At 39.8% G+C, this 22,361-nt stretch overlaps 1 protein-coding gene and 1 long non-coding RNA gene across 2 annotated transcripts; both read right to left on the bottom strand.

Moving 5' to 3' along the window:
- Positions 1-3,352: 3,352 nt before the first annotated feature.
- Positions 3,353-5,594, bottom strand: LOC126792222 (uncharacterized). The gene is made up of 4 exons (XM_050518687.1): positions 5,524-5,594; positions 5,167-5,176; positions 3,906-3,948; positions 3,353-3,826 (listed from the first exon to the last, which is right to left on the bottom strand). Exons 1-4 carry the CDS (start codon positions 5,592-5,594, stop codon positions 3,360-3,362), a joined length of 591 nt encoding a protein of 196 aa, XP_050374644.1. The 3' UTR covers positions 3,353-3,359.
- Positions 5,595-20,312: 14,718 nt separating this feature from the next.
- Positions 20,313-21,258, bottom strand: LOC126791904 (uncharacterized). The gene is made up of 4 exons (XR_007671882.1): positions 21,110-21,258; positions 20,792-21,003; positions 20,585-20,680; positions 20,313-20,501 (listed from the first exon to the last, which is right to left on the bottom strand). It is a non-coding gene; the product is annotated as an uncharacterized LOC126791904 (long non-coding RNA).
- Positions 21,259-22,361: the final 1,103 nt, after the last annotated feature.

The following is a 22,361-nucleotide window of genomic DNA, read 5'->3' as shown; positions in this document are numbered from 1 at the left end:
CGAATCAAAAATGGTATGGGGTATTTTTAGAAAATAGTATAAATAGGGGGTGAAAATTCATAAAAATGGGGAATTTTTTTTGAAAATATCGGGTTGGGTACTGTTCACCCGAGAGAAACCCAGATTTCTTCTGACCGGCCGATCTCCGTCGTCTGGCCACCGATCGGCGCGCCACCGGTCCCATTCGAACTGTCTCACCGTCCTCCATCGATCTACACCGGTGCCGCGTCCCGCCGACCACCATGCTCGGAGCTGCAACGCCTGGAAGGAGTGCCGTCGTCGGCGCCGCCGTCTCTAGCGACTTCGGAGCTCAGGGTTGCTTCTATCCGACCTAAATCCTTCATATGGTCTTGATTCCATGCCGTTTGTAGCCCAAATCGAGCTGTAGATGGGAGATCGAAAAGTCAAACCCCGGTCGGCATCTTAGTGTTTTCCGGCCACTTCACGGCTAAACCAAGCTTCGACACCGGTATGAAATTTGCTAATCTCTTCTTGATTTACAACTTTGATGTTGGAGTCGAGTGGTTTTGGAGTAGTTGCGGGCGGTGGTGCGTGGGGCCACACATAACCGTTGTGGCGGTGCGTGTGGGAGTTTTGGAGCAGTGAGTTGCTCCATTGAATAGCATGCGTCGATACGAACTTATCGACATATTAATCGTGAATTTGATTATCGTATGAGGTTGTTGATCTTGATTATCGTTGGTAGGAATTAAATATTTTTACCGTAAGCATCATGTTAATCTAAGGTTGGCTGCTATGTAATTGTATTGATTGATAATGGATATGATGTTGTGTACTTGATGAATAATGGTTATGAGGTTTATGTTGTTATGGTGAATGTGGTAGGTTTGTGGTAAATGTGTGGGTTTTGGGGTTTCAGTGCGTTAGAGTGTTTGGCTTGGTTAACTGTTGAACTACGAATGGCTTGATCATTGGAAAATGGTACGTAGGCAGCCCAACCAAGATTTGGGTGCAGCCACAATTATTTTAGATTAAATATTTGTTCGGTTGTTATAAATTAGATTTTAACGCGTAAATAATTAAAGTTTAGGACATGTCATTTCAGTTTGTGACTGGTTACAAATTTCTCACTCCTAACTTATGTTTTTTTGGTGTCTTTCATCCATCTCGCAGATCAGGCTCGATGAGAATTGATCTCGGATCATTATGTACTTGTGGCTCCGGGCTTATTAGATTGGTATATTAGGACTGGTAGCAGTCTTATTGCTACCGACAACACTTATGTCTATGGTTTCATTAATATATGCTGGATTAGTGCCACTGCACTAGCCAATAAAGAGTTACAAAGACATGAAGGTAGCCTACTGTAAATATACAACATCTATGAGAAATTATATATATATCCACCACATTAGATATGTGACTTACCTCTTAATGTTATTAGTCCATTTTTTACTGTGTTTGTTTCTGATTGGTTCTTATATATAAATAATTTTTTGTTATTTTCACCGCGTGATATGATTAACTGAGTGCACTACATGGCAGTGTCACATTGTGTGGCAGGTACACAGAATAATTACTCCAACATTTTCATCAAATTTTGTGTAATTAGCACGCCAAGTAACCTCATTTAAGCCCTTGATTGGGGTAAATTCTACATGGACACATGAGAATTATGTCCCATTATGATATTTACAGAATACTTACCGAACATATTAATTGAATCAGACGAGAATTCCCCATCCCTGCGTGCTAAGTAAAAGTTATATATGGTGCTGCGCGCTGGGTCTGGCATGGGTCCGTGAGTAGGGTAGGATTGATCACCTTACTGTTAGGGGCCCCTGTCCTAAACAGTGAACCTCTGTGCAAACTGTCCTGCCCACTGAACTCGACCTGGATCACAAACTCATAGATATATATCAATGATTTGTGAGGTCTGAGATGCATGCTATTTACGTCGAGTCGGGAATTTTTTATCAAAGCTGAACGGTTAGCTGAGTTTAGCTCCATCGAATCGATCGAATCTATCTATACATCCATACAAGTTTTTCTTTCATGACCATATAATTATTCAGCTTGAAAAAGAGGAGCTAGTCCACATTGATATGGTCACTAGTTGTTTGCATGCAGGTCTGCATATGATGTGAAGATTGATTGATTTTGACGGAAATCATGGTGCATGGGGCTCAGTATCGGATGAGACACCACCACCCGAGAAAACCGAAAACTTCCGATCAAGTAAGTGAAAGAAAGCAGGAAAGTCAGTGGATGTGAGATCTGAAATATAATACCACAGTTGAAAATACTGCTGCTTACGCGTAACTCCCTTCATGTTCATGATCTGATGTGCTTGAGCTGAATTATGTAATCCTGTGGTCAATGAGTTTGGTTAAAACGTGCACGTATGGTAATTATTGGAACCAAATTCAGGCTCCAATCCCAGGTCGTGAACAATAATGGTATACAAGTAACGACTGTTTATGCTCTAGTTTTCTGACCAAAATTCGAACGCGTAAAGGCAAAAGTCAGAATGTTATTGTAACAAAAAAAAAACCAGAATGTTATTCATGCAATTAATATGGGAGAGAAAAATCACAAATTTCACAATCGTTCATTGTTGTGATCGACTCCAACATGTTGCAGCAACTTTTGGTTGGACAAAAGCTTAAGTTTCACATAAATTATTCTAAGGTAATCTATATCTAAATTAAAATAGAGCTTGGAGCCGTTTGCATCTTTTCGTTGGAGACGCTTGGTGTCCGACTGGTATATGTGAAGTTGCGAACGTATTCTCATATATAGTGCAAGCAGAACTTAGCACTGGATTCATTATGGGTAACATGCAGAAAATGCATGCCATTGTACTTTTGGTCAAATTGTATGATACAATCATGGAGTTAGTTGCCGCATTAATTTTTGTCTGCGTGGATAAATGTGTAACCCTAGAGTCTAATAGAAAAGGACAGAAACCTTTCACCTAAAAATAGTAGGTGGACACAACTTGAATGCCACATGGAAATGGAAAAAGAGTTGTGGACTATACAGAACCTAATCGAGGGGGGCCTTCTCCCCGATCGGGATGTCCCTATTTTTTTCATGGAGAAGTAATATGCGTCATTGCGTTGAAGGTCCCAACTTCTCCACTAACCACAATGTACGTCCTTTCCCATTGTCCCACTTTGAAGTGTTTTTTATGGGCCCTTTGAGCAATTATTGTGCATGGATGATTAGTGATTGAATAAAATATTTTTTTTAATCAAGAAGTCATAATATATTCATGTGAAATAAAACACATTTAAAGACCATAGAAAGAATTAGTAACTCAGCTACTAAACACTTCCACCTAAATACTTAATAATCAAAAGTACATTCATCTTCTAAGACAGTTTATAGCTCTTTTAACCAAACATGCCACACTCACTTAGAAACTTGTTAAAATTATCCAACCAAAATAGATGAAGACATGCCCTTTTCCGATTCAGATTAAAATCCCCTTTGGGCCAAAAAGACCCAGTATAACCAAGCCCACCTAAGAAGGAATATATGTTTCCCCATGGCCAAAACTTTGAGCACTCCATGGAAGGCCCAACAACCAAGCTCACAAACCCAGCAGCCCAACTCGAGAGTCCACATCTGAGACTTGTGTACTCGGGGTCACCGCCTCCACTTTCCACCAGTTGCAACTTCCGATCTCGAGACACAGGGCCGTCTCTAATCACCAAGTTACCATCGCCGCCACACCCGAGCACTCGACGACATACACATCCCAAATCTGGACAACCTTCGACCCCTAGTCCGTCGAGCCACCAATAAGCCGCTGCATGCCAAATCCAGCCTGCAACACCGTCAAGAGAACTCACTTGGACTGAAATACCAGAGAGGAATGGTGGTTGACGAAAAGATTCGCACAAACCATCAAGTTGTAGGCAAGATCTGGGACCTACCACAGATGCCAGTGTTAAGGAAGCCACCAGAATTTTGCTCATTCTACGAGCAATCACCGCAGCCTGACCTCCCTACCCAAAGAAGGCGCATGCAGAACCCGACGATCGAACAGAAGAGGAACCACCACCACAAGTAAACAAGCTACCACGCGAAGGAGAACAGATTTGACCAGCCATAGCAGAGGAGATCTGTAGATTTTGTCAAACTTCACACAAAACCCTAGTTGCTAGGGTTAGGGGGAGAGAGCGATATTGAGCTATTCAGTTGAAAATAAATGGTTTATTTCTTGAATTTGTAAGCCTTGGATACAAGAAACCTTGCAATAATGGTACTTTCAGTTTAATTATCCTTTGCGGAGAGCGATTAGATAGATCAATAGATAAGTCAACGCCATTTCTTCTTTGATCAATGATTTTGACATGTACAAATCATTTGACTGAGAGATGTAAAGCAAAATTGAGAAATGTATGCTTGATTGAATAAGATATAATGGATACTGGGACAAGTAGTCGATCTAACCGTCCAGTGTATCCGATTGTAAGTTGCCTACCGTGCATATAAAATTTTTATGTATTCCAATAGGGTAGTGAATTTATACATTCTAATTTCTAAAGGGTGCTGAAATTTGCACAACCCTTTTTGCAATCTGCACACCCCATCTAATGCTTCTACCAAGTTACCCTTATACTAAAACTCAAATTCCCTTTATCCGGGCTAAAGCTTAAATGTCAAATGTTAGAAAATTAGACCCTTTCTCTCGATCTAATTCGACTAGACTCCGTCGCTGGGAAGAACACAACTTAAATGTCCCCTCTGGAAGGAAAATCTTGGTTGACCTCGAACAAGTATGAGGTGAACATTGACATAGACCACACCATTAGCTACAGAAAATTGCCAATCAATGTACTGATCTATACTTCTATATATCAAAAGCCAAACCCGCCATAAATATTGAACATTGAGGTTCTGAGTACCAAAAACTAATCAAATTATCTCTTTGATCTTTTCCTAAGAATCAAACTACTCAGAAAAACTACAAATCCATGTCTAATATGAAATTCAACTTCAACAAGATTACGGTCACAAATTATTACTTTGTAATGGAGATGAAGCACGTTCAGGAAACTTTTTGGCAAGTTTTATTCAAGAATTGTTCTCCAACCAGTGATAATAGAGTTTGAGAATATTTTAGATGCTTCCTATGTTGGCCTCCAGTACCCGACATTTGTATCTTTGCTCTCATTAGATTGAATCAAGTACCAAAAACAACCTGCATTATTTAGAAAATTAATCACCTGAAGATATGCAATAATGTGAGAGACACAAAGAATACCGGGTGGTGAATTTGAGAGCACTTAGGGCAGGTATTGGTAAGAGTTTACAACATTGAACACATTTTTTGGAAGTAGTGATCCACATATAAGTTTCTATAAAAACATACAGTGATACAGAGCTCCTCCGGAAATTTCCCTCACTAATTTTCAAATTCTTGCAACTCCATCAAGACTCTGATAAAATTCACCAGGCTAGAGTTCATCAGCATCTTCGACGCAGACTCCGACAACAACTCTCACCATTGTAACTTTGAGCCGCCATAGAATCCCGGCCCACGCTTACCATCCTCCGACGGTCAAACTCGTCTCATTGGTCTGCTCAATCGCCTTTCTAGACTCGACCACCGTGGCCATGACGATGAGAGGAGGAAGAAGGCGGGTATAGACCAGGAGACAAGCAGGTACCAAGGTCGGTGAGACACAATTTTAGCCGGAAGAGGGAGAGAAAATTGAGGAAGAGGACTCCATTGCCATTCAGATTTCAATTTTTAAGTGAAAGAAAGAGGGATAATTTGGGGTTAGAACAATGGATAAAGAAATATTAAAAAATTAAAAGAGTGTGCATATTGTAAAAAGAGGTGCGCCAATTCCAACACCCTTTTCTAAATTACATTGAATACGCTCCTAGGCAACTTTTTATGATGTAAATAAAACATATGCCCCTATCGTAGTTAATATCATTACATGATCTAGATTCTTCTGAGATCATCCATGCGGTTAGGCACCTTTCGAATGGGAATATGTTTAATCAAAGATCTTGGCTTTTGGGCTCTGGTGAGTCTCTGAGATCATTTCAATGACCTATGTTGTGTTAAGGGATAGCTAAGTGATCCGATTGATTGCGTAAAGTCCGTGATAGTAGTGAAACCGAGGAAAGTGTATACATAAAAGAGAGTTCTTTTCTATTATATTAGCATGTTTATTAGCATTAGATTAGTATTAGGTAGTGATTTTGGGGATTCGTCTATAGTGCAGCGCCGCATATAACTCTCATTGCTGTTAGGGGCGAAATATTTGTGTAGAAGGCTGGTAAGGCTATAGCCTATGGCCTGGATTTTCTGGTATTTGTTAGGGTATATCACTACGCCATCTTGAAACTTACGCGACCAACTCAACCATGTTCGTCGCCTACGATATTCTTACGCGACGCACTGTATCATTGTCAGATAAGTTAAACTTGTCGTCGCGTAAGATGGTTTAGGCGACGAAACCATGGTTTCGTCGCCTGTGATTACCTTAGGCGACCAATATATATATAGTCGTGTAAGAGGACCTAGGCGACGAAATATTGTTTCGTCGCTTAAGTCTTTTATCTACTTTAGAGATGGGTCTTGTCTTTTATCTACTTTAGAGACGGATCTTTAAAACAAAACTCAAACCAGATCTAAGAACCTGCAACTGTGATTTACTGTTCACAGGGAAAAATTTTCGATTTGGGAGTTGAAAGCTTGTTCTCCTCTCTTCTCTCATTGAATTGAGTAAGGTTAGTATGAAATCTATATCTTTCTCCATCATTTTTACCATATTTGATGTTTATTAAAGGTTGAATTTTGTGTTTGGAAAATTTAAGTAAACTAGATGTTCATTGTAGAAAGCATTTTCTGATTTTGTATTAGCTTTAGTGTAAATAAGTCACTCAATGTGAAGTTCTTGGCCTGGTAAGTACTTGGACCTATTTTCCCTAATATGTGGTGTGAAACTTTGAGTTGGTTTGTGCTTGTTTGATATGGTAGCAGATGGATGATTATCAGTTAGCTGGCTATAGTATTGGGGTAAGAAATGCAGTACCTGGACTGCTCAGGTGACAAAAACAATGCAGTTCTTTATAGACATGATCATAAAGGGGTATCTCATTTTAAGTCTTATTGGTTATATGTTAGACCTTTTTGATCCATATAAAAAAAATAGTCTGAGTTCAATTGATCTCGCTAGTCATCACCTGTTTTATTAGTTATTTGAATTTCAGTATTGCACTTCCATCAATTCCATGTTTATATGCAAGGATATTTTGTTGTGTTAAAATTAGTAGTTAGTTCATACATATATGTTGGATTTAGTGTTGGAAGTGGGTTTATAAATGATTACTCCAAGTTCGGTATTTTGAGTATGATTAATTTTGTCTATGATTATGAATTTAGTTAACTAGATTTAGTGTTGGATTTCTTAATTGTTTTTAGATTTAATTAGTGTTGATTTATGTGTGAATGTGAAAACCATTTGGTTTTCATGTGTTTTTGTTTCCAATTTTTATTTTTGTATGTATTTATTAACTAGATGAATGTGTGTGAGAGTGCATCAACTCTCACAATAATTCACTGGTTTGCTTTTAGCTTAGAAATCTCGTTCGAGAATCACTTGTGCGACATTTGATTCTTGAATTGTCCCATTTTTGGACAGCTTGGGAGAACATGACTTTGTTGAGCAAGTCTGCACTTCATGTGGTTTTGTTTTCGGTCTTGGGTATAGATTTCGGCAGGATTTCCCTATAATGTTCCCTGAGTGCAAACTAGGTTTAGATTTTTGTGAACTTGGGGAACTGTAGGGATATGCTGCCGAACTTTTCCCAAAACTGAGAGCGAAACCGATGAATGCAAGAAAGCTTAATAAAGGAAGTGTTCTCTTGAATGGGATGAGATCCTAACCGGAGGCATAAGGTGAAGATGAACATGAATAAATATTTTGTGTATTGTATTGTTTTCTAATTTAGTGTGTTTTTATTATTTATGTTATGACAGGAAAAATGGACAAGAGTTGGATGCATTACTGCCGCAGTCACCCAAAGTACCTTGAGGGGATCCATAACTTTGTGAACTAGGTGAGGGATACTGCTAATGGGAAGATTTCCATAGTTGCCCGTGCACCGTTTGTCATAACAATCGAGATCCGGTTGATATACTAACCATGTGTGCACACTTGTCTCATTTCGGTATGTCGCCTAATTATACAGTATGAGATAGACACGGTGAAGTATCAAATGAATTGAGAATTGATATGCTTCGAAGACAAATCCTAGAGCAAAGGGCATCTTCTAGCAGTGGTGTCGGTTCGTCCATGAATCCCACTATGGACATTTTCATGATGTTTTTCTTTATTATGTTGGATACGAGCCAGCTTTGGGTGATGACCCCAGTAATAATGGTGACCTTACTTTTGAGGATGTCGTAGATGATGATTATCAGAAGTATGATAGACTTTTACAAGAAGCACATACCCCGTTGTATCCTGGGAGTACTGGGATTGTTTTGGGTGCAGTCTTAAATGCAATGAAAATAAAAGTGAAAAATGGATGGTCTGATAAAAGTGTTCACGACCTTTGTAATTATATTAGAGGCTTGCTTCCTAATGAACACAATTATCCTCTTGATTTTAGAAGGATGAAAAATATTTGTAGGGACATTGGTTTGGGTTATGAGACTATTGATGTATGTGAGTATAATTGTGTGTTGTTTTATAAAAAATATGTTGAATATGATGAGTGTCCCATATGCCACACTTCAATATGGATGTCACGTGAAGGTAGACGGAACAACAAGATTGCCAGGAAAGTCCTCCGCTACTTCCCTTTGACTCCTAGGTTGAAGCGTCTATACATGTCGACAAACACTGCAAAAGCAATGCGGTGGCATGGAGAGAGGAATGTAGATAATGACTGGCTGAAACATCCCGCAGATGGGGAGGCATGGCTACATTTCGACAGAACATTTCCTGATTTTGCCAACGACGTGAGAAATGTGCGACTCGGACTAGCAACCGACGGTTTCAATCCTTTTGGAACAATGGGTACTTTACATAGCACCTGGCCTGTTGTTGTGATGCCGTATAATTTGCCTCCATCAATGTGTATGAAGAAGGAGTATAACATGTGGACTATGTTGATCCCCGGTCCAAAGTCACCTGAAAAATGTCTTAGTGTGTTCATGGAGCCATTGGTCGACGAGCTTCTAAAGTTATGGGAAACTGGAGTTCTTACTGTTGATAGGCATGACCAATCTACTTTCATGATGAGAGCAGCAGTTTTGTGGACCATTAGTGACTTTCCAGGTTTAGGGATGGTGGCAGGGTCATCGACCCATGGGTACAAGGCGTGTCCTATTTGTTTGTATGATGTGAGCTCAGTTCACATATGTGGGAGGATGGCATACGAGGGTCTCCGCAAATGGCTACCCCAAAACCACCCTTAGCGGTCCGCTGGTCAGGCATTCAATGAGTTTAGTGAGCATAGGCAAAAATCAGTGGCAAAGGGCCCGTTCTTTGTCCGGGGAGGAAATTTTGGCAAAAATCAACAGTCGCGATTACTCGACGCTTAGCTTGCATGATGCCTTCAAGACTCCTTATAATCCGAAGAACAGAGTATGTTGGAATCACGAGATGTTTTGGATGCTTCCTTATTGGAAATTAATTAAAGTTAGATACAGCTTTGATGTCATGCACATTGAAAAGAATGTGTGGGACAACATCATTGGAACCATTCTTGGTATTCAAGGAAAGTCTAAGGATGGTCCAAAGGCCCGTGATGCTTTAAAAAAAAGGGGAGTGCGGCAACATCAGTGGCAAAGGGCCAATGGACATCTTCCTCATGCACCATTCTTGGTGAAGCCCGAATTTAAAACAGATGTATTCGAATGGTTCCGTGATGTCAAGTACCCTCATGGTTATGCTGGGAGTTTGAGGAGTAAGGTTAACGTACGTGATAAAAAGTTTCATGGATTAAAGACATATGATTGCCATGTAATGCTTCAACGTCTTCTTCCAATAGTTATCCGTAAGTACTTACAATTGAACGTCGTCAAGCCTTTAGTAGCACTATCCATATGGTTTCAGAAATTGTGTGCCAGAGAGTTGAAAAAGGTGGACGTTCGGGTAATGGAAGATGAGATAGTCATGATTCTATGTAATCTGGAGATGATTTTTCCTCCAAATTTTTTTACAATCATGGTTCACGTCATGGTTCACCTTTCCGAACAAGTGTTGCTAACCGGTCCTGTGCATTTTACCTGGATGTTTCCCATAAAACGGTATGATGCTAATTTTTAAGAGTTTTATGTAATGGACTAACAAATTCAATGTCATGTACTAAATATTTTCTTTTACAGGCAACTTGGGACATATAAAAATTCGGTTAACAATACATGTTACCCAGAGGGTTGTATTTCTGAGCGATATATTACATGGGAGTCAGTGACCTACTGCAATTCATACATGCTATCTACCGGACTTCTAGAGGATGCAAATATTCCGAATGCACCCCAGTATAGTATTTCAGTTGTTTCTGAACTTGTGCGGCCAGATAAGCTCGTATCACGAATGAGGTTAACTGAACTTGAGATTGATGAGGCTCATTGGCAAGTTTTGTGCGAATGTAAAGAAGTAGCCCACTACATGGCAGGACATCAAAAAAAGTTTCAGGAACAATATCCAGAGGGTGATGAGAAAGCACGTAGGAGGCATTTTCATTCTTATTTCCTCAAATGGGTATGATATTAAGTTTTTTTCAGACTTACAAAATTATGTGATTATCACGGTACAATCTAACTTACATTAAAATAATTTCTCCATTACAGGTCTCAAATCTACATGCAAGTGGGCATGGATACTTAAAACCGGAGGTACTGAGATTAGCCCAAAGACCACAAAATCACCGTATTTATTCAGCATGTTATGTGAACGGGGTCAAGTTTATACATGGAAAATTGATCAATACTTGCAGACCCAGAATATTGGAGTCATGGTAGAGACAGTGTCGGGCAATCACTATTACAGAATTCTTGAGTATGTTCTTGAATTGCTATACACAGACCGGATGCCGGTTGTGTTGTTCAAATGTAAATGGTACGACACTGACCCTAATAGTGGGAGTATTAAGTTAGATCATGGCTTGTTATCAGTGGATACAAACAGTAGTTGGTATGAGGATTCGCCTTTTGCTCTAGCAAGCACGGCAAAACAAGTGTTCTATGTAGAGGATCCGAAGGCAGGTGAGGCTTGGAAGGTAGTTAATGTTATGTCGCATAGAAATGTATACCGTGCTAGTACACTTACAACACATAACGATGAGAGACCTCCTATCGGCAATCAAGTTGAAGAACCTTATCAAGAGCCCGTCCCGCAAGCAATTTCGGTATATAGTGGTGTTTTCAATCTTAGCATTGATCTGAGTTGTTATCGAACACAAATTCTCTGTTACCCACACCCATCCCCAAATTCTCTCTGCCGCTCCTACATTCCCTCTCTCTTCTCAGCTCCACCGCTCCTATATCCCCTCTCTCTTCTCATCTCCACCGCCCAAATTCACATCGGCGATGGCTAGGGGTAAATCGAAGCGAGCAGCCGCCGCACAAGCTCGAGTAGAAGATGCCACATTAGAAGCTCAACTTGCTGCTTCCGATCGCCCACAAGCCACCTCAACTGAGGAAGGAGCCGCGCCTTCACCTCCACTACCTCCCCCACTTGGAATAGGGAACACCGTGCCTTCACCTCCGCCGCCTCCTCATTTGATGACGAACCAGAAATCTTCTCCAGCTCCACCCCGGCCAGCGGCGACGCCTCAACCGACAAGCCTAAAAGCATTCGATCCAAAGACACCGAAGCTGCAATTGGTATTTAGATCCCCTTCTTTGATATCTCTTTAATTTGCGTTTTCTATTCCAATTTTGATTGCGAGATGTTGTTTCTGTTTTAGGGTTTAATCCCGATTTGGAATTTTGATTTTGATTAGTGTGATATGGTGATTAAGGAGAAAGATTACTGCTTTGTTATATATATTGTTATTATGAGTTGGTGTTAATGTGTTATTGCAGGGTTTCTGTGTATATATAAGAAATTGTAATCAGAAAGTAGTCTGAGTGTTATATATAAGTAAATTGATGATTAAGGAGAAAGATTACTGCTTTGTTATATATATTGTTATTGTGAGTTGGTGTTAATGTGTTATTGGAGGGTTTTTGTGTATATACAAGAAATTGTAATCAGAAAGTAGTCTGAGTGTTATATATAAGTAAATTGATGATTAAGGAGACAAATTACTGCTTTGTTATATATATATTGTTATTGTGAGTTGGTGTTATTGCAGAGTTTATGTGTATATGGGGAGGAAATTGTAATCAAATCTGAGTGTTATATATAAGTAAATTGTTGATTAAGGAGATTACTGCTTTGTTATATATATTGTTAGGGCTGGGCAAAAAGCCCGAAAAAGAAAAAAAACCCGGACCGGACCGCCGGGCCCGTCCGGGCGGGCCGGGTTTTTTGCCGGGCTCATATGTTGTCATGTGATAAACGGGCCGGGCTTTGTTATGTCCGGGCCGGTCCCGGGCCTTCAAATCTTTAAACAAAAAAAACCCGGAAACCTGGGACATTAGGTGTTATTATGTAATTGGTTTTCGTAAGTGATCCTAAACTTATAGAATAGATACAATGACACTGGAACATAACCAAATAACCTTAAACTTAACTAATTCCAATCCCATAATTCCCATTGTCGTTGTCTCGCACTGCCAATTCGCCGCCAACTAGCCAAAAACAGAGTTAGGCCCGGAAAACCGGGCGGGCTCGACCCGGATATTACCGGTCCGGGTTTTACCCGGGCCCTGCAATTAATTGACCCGGGCCGGGTTTTACCCGGGCCCTGGTTTTTTTAGAAAAAAACCCGGCCCGTCACACTACAACCGGGCCGGGCCCGGACCCTGAAAAAAATTGCCCGGGCCGGGCCCGTGCCCAACCCTATATATTGTTATTGCAGGGTTTCTGTGTATATACAAGAAATTGTAATCAAAGTAGTCTGAGTGTTATATATAAGTGAATTGGCTTTTGACGTTGTTATATATTAATGTGTTTGACACATACCCTTTCAATAATAGCATATTATGTTTGGAATATGTTCATGCTTATCAATGTTATAGAGGTATGTATAAGTGGAACTGAACTTGTCTAACTCTCAGTACTTAATGTCATGTGCAGATGGCAATGTTCGGAAGCGTGGAATTGTGGTCAGCAACAAGACGGAACACATAGTGAAGGTAATGGGACACAGGCTCACGCTTCAATGGTCGGATTTCCACTCCGGACCTCACTTGAAAAATAACCGAAGCCTCCTCTCCCACGACATTGGCTGTTGTGTCAAGGCACGTGTGCCAATGCTTGCGCCGACATTTTATGAGCTACAACTTCACCAAAGAAAAACGGTTGACAATTATTTGAAGGTCTGCCTTTTTAATTTCATTGTGGCTGGTCTCTATGTAATTATATGGCTTGTACTAATGTGGATGCTTATTGGTATTGTAGACTTATTATGATATACCAGCCTTAGATACGAAAATGTGGAACTTAATTGATAGGTTGGCCTATGAGAGGTACAAGGACTGGAAGCAGGATTGCAAGCGGCATTTCAATCTATGGAATGCTGAAGTTCCCCTAGAATTTGTGCATTGTCCAGATCAGTGGAGCTACTTGTGCCAACACTTCAGGGACCCTGATTATATGGTAATTTTATCTAACTGATTTCACCAAATTGTTTGAAAATTAGTTTATAACCTGAATTGTGTTCTTACTGTTTTATTGTTTTTATTTTTTTGAGGCTATGTGTGTGCAGAACCACGCTAATCGGACAAAGAACCCTAACCCTATCAACCACTGCTCAAGGTCGCTCCCTATGAGTTTTAGAGCGAGTGCCTACTTAGAGAGAGGACATCCGGCCGCGAACGTTGTGGGTTTTCTGGATTCTTACCTACCTAGCAAGAACGGAAAGGAAAAGGCGGTGAGTATTGTGATCTTGGTAGGCTTAAACTTTAGATGTGACTGTGTTTTGAATGTGATGTTGGATTAAATTCAGTTTATATGTTGTATAATTAGTAAGATGTTTATTTATGGCAGGAAAAAGTTAAGAGGAAGCTTGATGAGATTCTAGCAGAAAATGGAGAGGCAGACCCAGGGGCTATTGAAAATGAGCCAATCCCTGTTGATGAACAAGTGGATATGATCACAGAGGTCATGGGAGAAAGGAAGGGAACACGAATTATTGGTATATATCTTTTACTTGTGGATTGTTATCCTGACATCTAATATACATGTGATTAAGAAGATTGGAATCTGAAGTACTTGATTTTGATTTGTTTTTTTTCCTTATGCTGAAACTTGTTGCTACTGAAACTGTGCATATATGATGTTGGTCACTGTGCATATTGTATAAAAATCATAAACGTAGCAACTTTGGACTGCAACATCTTATCAAATACCTCAATCTTCAGTACATTTGAAGATAAACCACCTGCCAACTTGGTCATTTTTGCAACTTTTCTATATCACAGTACTCTTTTTTTTGGTAAACCTATATCACAGTACTCTAATACTCTGTGACTGAAAATTGTTGGTCACTGCTTATTGTATAAAAATCATAAAAGTAGCAACTTTGGACTGCAGCATTTTTTGACAGGACCTCTCAAGTTCAGAAGTCAACACTAATTTAACTTAGCTTCTGCATTTATCATGATGTAGTGCAAATGATTAGTTTAGAATGTGTTATATGTATTGTTATATTTATAGGAGTGGGAGCAGCCCTTTAACGAGCTCCAAAAAGACGAGGGGGAGCATAGATCGATGAATCTAATGAGAGAGTGCGGCGGGTTGAAGAGAAAGCTGATCGGGCTGAACTGCAAAACCAAGAGACAAGGGAGAAAATGGCAAGGATAAAGGAGGAAAATCAGGCCTTCCGAGACCGTCTTCAAGCGTTGGAGGCAATGATTGTATCTATGCAAGCTTCACAAGCACAAATTGCTTGACGTACATGTTAATCAATATGAGGTTATGTTTTTCAAGCACTTTGTCATCTGTTTTGAAGGGATGTATGAGAATATGACTTGTGTAATCTAATCTCTAACACTGGCTATTTTGTTAGGAATATGACTTTTGTACAATTTGACATTAATTGATGCAAGGAGTTGTATTTTGTAACTTTGAGAAACTAGGTTCAGTTATAAAATCATGAAATGCGTCTCGGCCCTATTATAGTGAGGCAAATGCACCAGCCAGCCGATGTGGTGGCGATTTACTGATGTTTATATAATTATATCATGGTAATTTTTTTTACAACTCAAATTAACTAAGGCGACGAAATTGATTACTTCCGTCGCTTTATTTTTTAAAATTCTCGTCGTATCAACATTAAGGGACGGACAATACTGGTCGCCTTAACTATGTTTTAAGAGACGAACTATATGGTTCCGTCGTGTAACTCTTACGCGACTCGGAAGGTGTGTCGCCCTAGTCTTATGAGACGATCACTGATTCGTCGCATTAGTTCTACTTAGGCGACGTGTTTTGCTTACTCCGTCGCTTAAGGTCTTAAGAGACGGCGACGTTGCGGCGACGAGATTCGTTTCGTAAGCGCTGGGCGACGGAGTTGGGCCTAACGCGACCAACTGAGTTCGTCTCTTAAAAGTGTAACTGGTGTAAAGTATACATTGTACAACGATAAAAGTTGAGTTGGTTCACTTAGCTAAGTGTCATGGATTATACATTTTACTTTATTTCGAAGTTGTTACCACCAATACCACATCTCAATTTGTTTTTTGAAAGTTGACGAAATCGTCATATATTGATAAATATGAGAGTTAACATAAACATGGAACGCCCTTTAGGACTTCGAAATAATTGAACCATGTGAAATAACTAAAATTTATAAACTAAATTCTAGTAATCTCTATGCCGACCCACCATGACGTACATGAATTTAATGAAAACCCAAATAACTAGTGTGCCTCAGAACTGCAAAATGACGCTGACTTATTCAAAGATCTAGAACCACTCTACACGTTCTCAGGGTCTCAAATATGGATCTAAATCCGCACCGAAGATAAAACACCAACAGAGTGAGGCCAAGCCCAAGCACCCCACCTCCAAAAGCCCAAACAATTGGGCCCCCAAAAAGGGACATCCCAATTGATCAGGCCACCCCAACATCTCTAAATTCTTTAATAAAAGTTGATAACGTTCAATTAAAGGGTACCTAGAATGGTGTTATGGGTAACAATAGGTGGTGCATTAGAATATGGTTGTCTTTGTTGGACAAGTCGGCGATTGCGGTTTCGCAGTGGTTGGTGGTGGTCAACGAAGGTTTAGGCGTGCCTTGGTTCCCTGGGATGTTGGGGATGCGCGGTCTACCAGATTTGATCATCCTTTAGTTGACATGGTTGTAGGTGATGGCAGTCGTGTTTGGTTGACGTTGATGGCGGTGTGGCGGCTGTGCCCATGAGTGTTGGCATGGTTGCAGGCCTAGTTTTGTTGGGCTAGAGCTTGGTGTGCTTTCTTCAGGTTTCTGTTGTGTTTGGCCTTAGGCTTGGTTTTAAGCCTTGGGCAGTTCAGTCGCAAGATAAGCCAAAGCCAATGGAGGAGGAGGAGCCTGAATCTGCTAAGGACACCCTTGATGAGTGTGTGACTTCTACTTAATGACTTCCTCTAGCAGGAGAATAAGTTAGCTTTGGTAACAGTTCTGTTCCAATTTTTGGTGTTTATACCCAGAGATTTAACATAGGGATGGTCAGAGATCTAATTGCTAGGTTTTTTGATTATTTTGCGCATTTCAATTATGTCGTAGTCTGCGAGGGCAAAATGTGTTCATATTGTATCTGACAGACCCGCTCCCGGATTTCTTTTTGAAATCTGAGGCGTATCTGTATAGCCAAAATTAAAAAATGATCATGTTGAAAAATCCAGCATAACCTCTCCAAAAAATATACTACAACAAAATCTGTAACTCAATTAATACACTTCTAATATCACAATCTCAATACTCCTCCCAACTAGAACTTATGTCTTCCACCACTACTACACTCTAATAACTATCAATGAACACAATATCTCATTTAACTCCACCAATATTTCAATTTTACGTCAATTTATTTATAATTCAACTAACCAACCTACAAGCGCTCTTGATAATTGAATGGATATGCCCTTGACGTGAGTATTGCATCGACCTCAGCATCACTAACCTGGGTAAAACAGAAAACCAAAGAACCCTAAGAAAACATGAAAAACATGAGATATACACAGTGAGAGAACAAAAATAATTCAATTGTAAAAACGGTTCCTCATAAAACTTAATTTCTTAAAGTAATTTCTCTTTCGCAAACTGTTTTGCATGCAATTCTTAAAACCTTATGGCGAAAAAAGATCATTGATTTATAAAACACTTGAACTACTTCAAGTCTTTAAGAACTGTATTATATGATGAACTCATAGTAGAAATAAGATAATGAAATCCCATAAAGAAGATGAGGTTGAGAATATATGTGTTACTTTTTGAAAACTAGATTTCTAAATAATCTGATAAACTGAAGGTTCTACCAAACTTGTACCCAAAACTAAACTGGTCATACTCCTAAATTGACTAAGTCAAAATTAGGCAGCGTGGCATACTACTGGTCATGCAGTTATGTTGAGTTTGTACTTAACATAAGCAGAGTGGGGGTGAAGGATAGCTGGTCGTACACCTGTGCGCATCAGGTAGAGCGGGGGTAACTGGTCATGCACTTAGACGTACGCCAATACAGTGCAAGCAGAGTGTGATGGTATACGTGCATGTAACTCGAAAAGCTGGATCACTGTATTCCTGTACTGTTGGAGTTGGGTACTCGTAAGGTAATTAAAACAAATCTCTTTCCTTTCCCTTGAATACAACTTTCTAAATCTCTGAAACTCAATAAGATAAAAGAGAATAACCGTAAAAATTGGACAACATTGTTATCCGTTGATTATGCCTCCTTTATATAGTTAAATGAGAGGATACCGGAAAGAATGAGATATAATTATGTTGATCGTGCCCCCTTTGTATGATTAAAGGAGAAGATACCGGAAAAAAGAATGAAATCATTCTTTATAAATATATTCAATTTTATTTACGCAAAAACTTAATAAAACTATATTAAGGATAGCTTGAAAATAAGGAACATCATTAAAGCATTGGGAAACTACTTTGCTTTAGAAATATATATAACTTCACCTTGGGTAAAATAAATACTCAAGTAAATGAAATAGCAAATCAAGAAATTTGAAGCTAAATAATTAATTACATGCGCTTTTAAAAAAAATAGTCCAACTCATTGTTTAAGGCCTAAGCCCAACAAAGCCCGAATATATTCCTCACGTATTCCGAGAGTGACGAACCTTCCGTTTCCGGTAGATAGAGTCATTAGTCCGACATAACTTTCATTAATAAATTATTGATATGTTTAAATACTCACAACGAATAATAAATCGTCCATTCCAAGAATTAACCAATTAAAGCTAAATCATGATTTTGACGAACTTCATTATTGTAATATCTTACATCGGCCAACGGAGAGGGGGTGATATGCCTTATATGTACATGCGCACCACCATATAACACGAGGCCTTTTGGGGGCTAAATGACTTTGGAGGGGATATGAACTCTGAAGTTAAGCTTGCTCGGGCCAGAACAATCACATGATGGGTGACCCATTGGGAAGTTACTCTGAGCTCCTAGAAACAAAACCGTGAGGGCTATGCCTAAAGCGGACAATATCGTGTTACGGCGGAACGGTACCGGGGTGTGACAATTTGGTATCAGAGCCACTCTGCCGTATGGTGTGATTTTGCTGACGAGGACGTCGGACTCCCAATGGCGGTGGATTGTAATATCTCACATCGGCCAACGGAGATGGGGTGATATGCCTTATATGTACATGCCAACCTCCATCTAACACGATGCCTTTTGGGGGCTCAATGACTTCGGAGTGGATATGAACTCTCAAGTTAAGCTTGCTCGGGCCAGAACAATCACAGGATAGGTGACCCATTGGGAAGTTACTCGTGAGCTCCCAGAAACAAAACCGTGAGGGCTATACCCAAAGTGGACAATATTGTGTTACGGCGGAATGGTCCCGGAGTGTGACAATTTGGTATCAGAGCCACTATGCCGTATGGTGCGATTTTGCTGACGAGGACGTCAGACTCCCAATGGCAGTGGATTGTAATATCTCACACCGGCTAACGGAGAGGGGGTGATATGTCTTATATGTACATGCCCACCTCCATCTAACACGAGGCCTTTTGGGGGCTCAATGGTTTCAGAGGGGATATGAACTTCAAAGTTAAACTTGCTCGAGGTAGAGCAATCCCATAATGGGTGACCCACTGCGAAGTTGCTTGTGAGTTCCCATAAACAAAATAGTGAGGACTATGTCCAAAGCAGACAATATCATGTTACGGCAGAGCGGTCTCGAAATGTGACAATTATTATACAAAGTATGCCCAAATTACTAAGGGGACCCAATTGTACTCACTCTTTCCAATGAAAACAACAAATGGTTCTAATCACTGATTTTCATTTCTCAACTCAAAACTAAATTACTCCTTCATATTTACTATGGACACCATTACTAGTTTGATTCCCAACTCTCAAACTCTTGTCTCGATCTTTAACTACTTAAAACAAACTTGACATATGTCAATGACCCTTCTTTCTTAAAAAAAATGATCACACTTGCTTCAAGGTTATCATAATATTATCATTTAATTCTTGCTCATTAACATGCTACCATTTCTTAATTAACTCAAATGCCTTTGTGCTTGAACCATATAAGAAACGGTCATGCTTGAATTTGACAACACACTTTACTTTACCAACTTCAATTAGAAACCGACACTAATCACCATTCCACTTTTATTCTTAATTTTATTTGGGATATGGTGAAGCGCTATGATAACTATATTTAATCCTCTTCGTTCACAACAACTCACTAAAACCATTTGAACATTTCGACTTGTAATATGACACTTACAGAAGAAAATCCACAAGTACCATATTAAGACTTTAATTAACATGACCAAATTCCATTTCTCAAAAGATAGGTCATGCAAAACAACAACAATCATGGCTAGTTCTCCAACAGTCCATAATTATATTTCATTGAACCGGAAACATTACGAGCATTAATATCACACTCACTAATTCCAACTACATTTTCAAAAATAGACCAATGTTTGTAAATTCTTATCATATGAAATCGATCACTAACAATTTCATAGCATGAGCATGCTCCAAACACATGATTATAAGCATGGGTAATTCCACTAATTTTATCTACTCTTCTCAGCCATTACAACAAACTGTAATAATCAACTCATAAACAAGCCCAAACTTAATTCCTAAGTCACCAAGATCACCCAAGGTCCTTACCATTTTACTTTTCAAATCTTCTTCCTGTGATCAATCTCCTTTTCTGTTGCCTACTATTATAGCTGGTTCTGCATTTTACAAACATCAAATTTAATCAAAACCCCTCCTTCATTGATTTTGTAATCCTTAAACAAAATCATGATATCCATACCTTAGTCCATTTCAATGGACATCAAATCAGGAGGAAACTTCCTCCTGTTCCAAAACATGAATTCCATACTCCACTAATCACTGAATTACATCATATCTTCCGTATTGAAAAAACAGTCCCATGATTATAACCAAAAGCCAAACAGTCACATTAGAGACTAATCCAATACAAACAAAGCTCTAAAATGAAGGAGGAGACGAGGATTACCTATCCAAACTATTCTGAAAACCCTAGCCACCACTCACGGAGGAGCAGCGACGGCAGAAGCGGCGGAGACACGGCGAAGTTGGCTGAACTGAGATGTAAGATTAGCGGTTTCACTCAATATGAGGCGCTGAGTTCGTTTCTGGTGGTGGCAAGGCTGAAATGTTTTCGGAAGAGGGAGATCGCACAAACCCAGGAACCCAAAATCGAATTACCTTATAAATCGATCAAATTAATAAACTAAATTCACCAGAGCAATTAAAATGAGTAGATGAATGGTCCACATACCTTTTTTTTTTTGACAATAAATGGTCCACATACCTTAGACAATTGAATTGGTGGCCGGAAACGCAGATGCCACCTAGGAGCTAAGTACTATTCACCGACGACTCTTCCTCCATAGTTGTCGATTGATAGGGTTCTTACCTATTGAGGAATGTCGAGAGAAGTGAAGCTAATACTAAAATGGAAAATGAAAATAGTTTTGATTGATTGATGCCAACGACGCAAACCCTAAACAAGCTATAAATAGTAAGAAGATGAGCTGCCAAGCAATGACATATGTCTTCCACTAAAGCTGAAGCAAACCCTACCAACTACAATTGCAAAAGAGTAAATAGATAGTCTGATAGTCTTAGCCCAATGAGTGAGCCGCTAAGTCATGCAACCCAATTGTGGAGAAGGATACAGCCCAATGGGAACACTCCATGCTGACTCCCAACATCCCAGCCCTCTGCCACAATTTCTTGACCAGTTGATCTCAAGCAACAGAGGCTTGCAGACTCCACTCAGGAAAACGTAGCAACATCTCCTCTGCCATTTCCCAAGTTGCCTCTTCGCGGGGAGTTCCCACCCACTGAACCAGCCATTTTGTTGTTGCCACATCGTGGTTCTTAACCATCTAAACATCCAACAACTTCTTTGGAAGCCATTTCTTTGTTGTGGTATCCACAACATCAGGAAGTGTACCGATAACAGTAGCAGCATGGCCAATATGCTTCTTTAGGAGAGAAACATGGAAAACGTTATGAATCTTGGTTGTAGACGGCAGCTCGAGCTTATAGGCAACCTCCCCAATGTTTTCAATGATACTAAATGGTCCATAAAACTTTGCAGCCAGCTTGTGAGTGACATACTTCTTCAATGATTTTTGTTTATAAGGTTGAAGCGGTAGATATACCATCTCTCCTACCTGAAACACCCACTCAGTGTGGTGCTTGTCATGATAAGTCTTCATGCGAGATTGAGCAAGGTGGAGGTTTTTCTTGATCAGGGTAAGGAGTTAATCTCTTGCAATGAGCTGCGAGTTGACTTCATCTACAGCTGTTGAGCCATGAAGGTAAGGGGATATTGCTGGAGGATCATAATCGTAGAGAGCTTTGAAAGGAGTCATTTGTAGAGCCGAGTGATAAGAGGTATTGTATCACCACTGTGCCCAACGCATGGCTTGCACCCAGCCATGAGGTTTACTGCCAATGACACACCTTAGATATTGCTCAAGAGTTCGATTGAGATTCTCCGTTTGGCCATCCGTTTGAGGGTGGTATGCAGAGGATCGGCTCAGCTTTGTCCC

This window comes from Argentina anserina, chromosome 4 (assembly GCF_933775445.1).
Source record: "Argentina anserina chromosome 4, drPotAnse1.1, whole genome shotgun sequence".
Lineage (NCBI taxonomy): Eukaryota > Viridiplantae > Streptophyta > Magnoliopsida > Rosales > Rosaceae > Argentina > Argentina anserina.
Note: the sequence above shows the minus strand (reverse complement) of the source record. Positions and strands in the feature narration are given on the sequence as shown.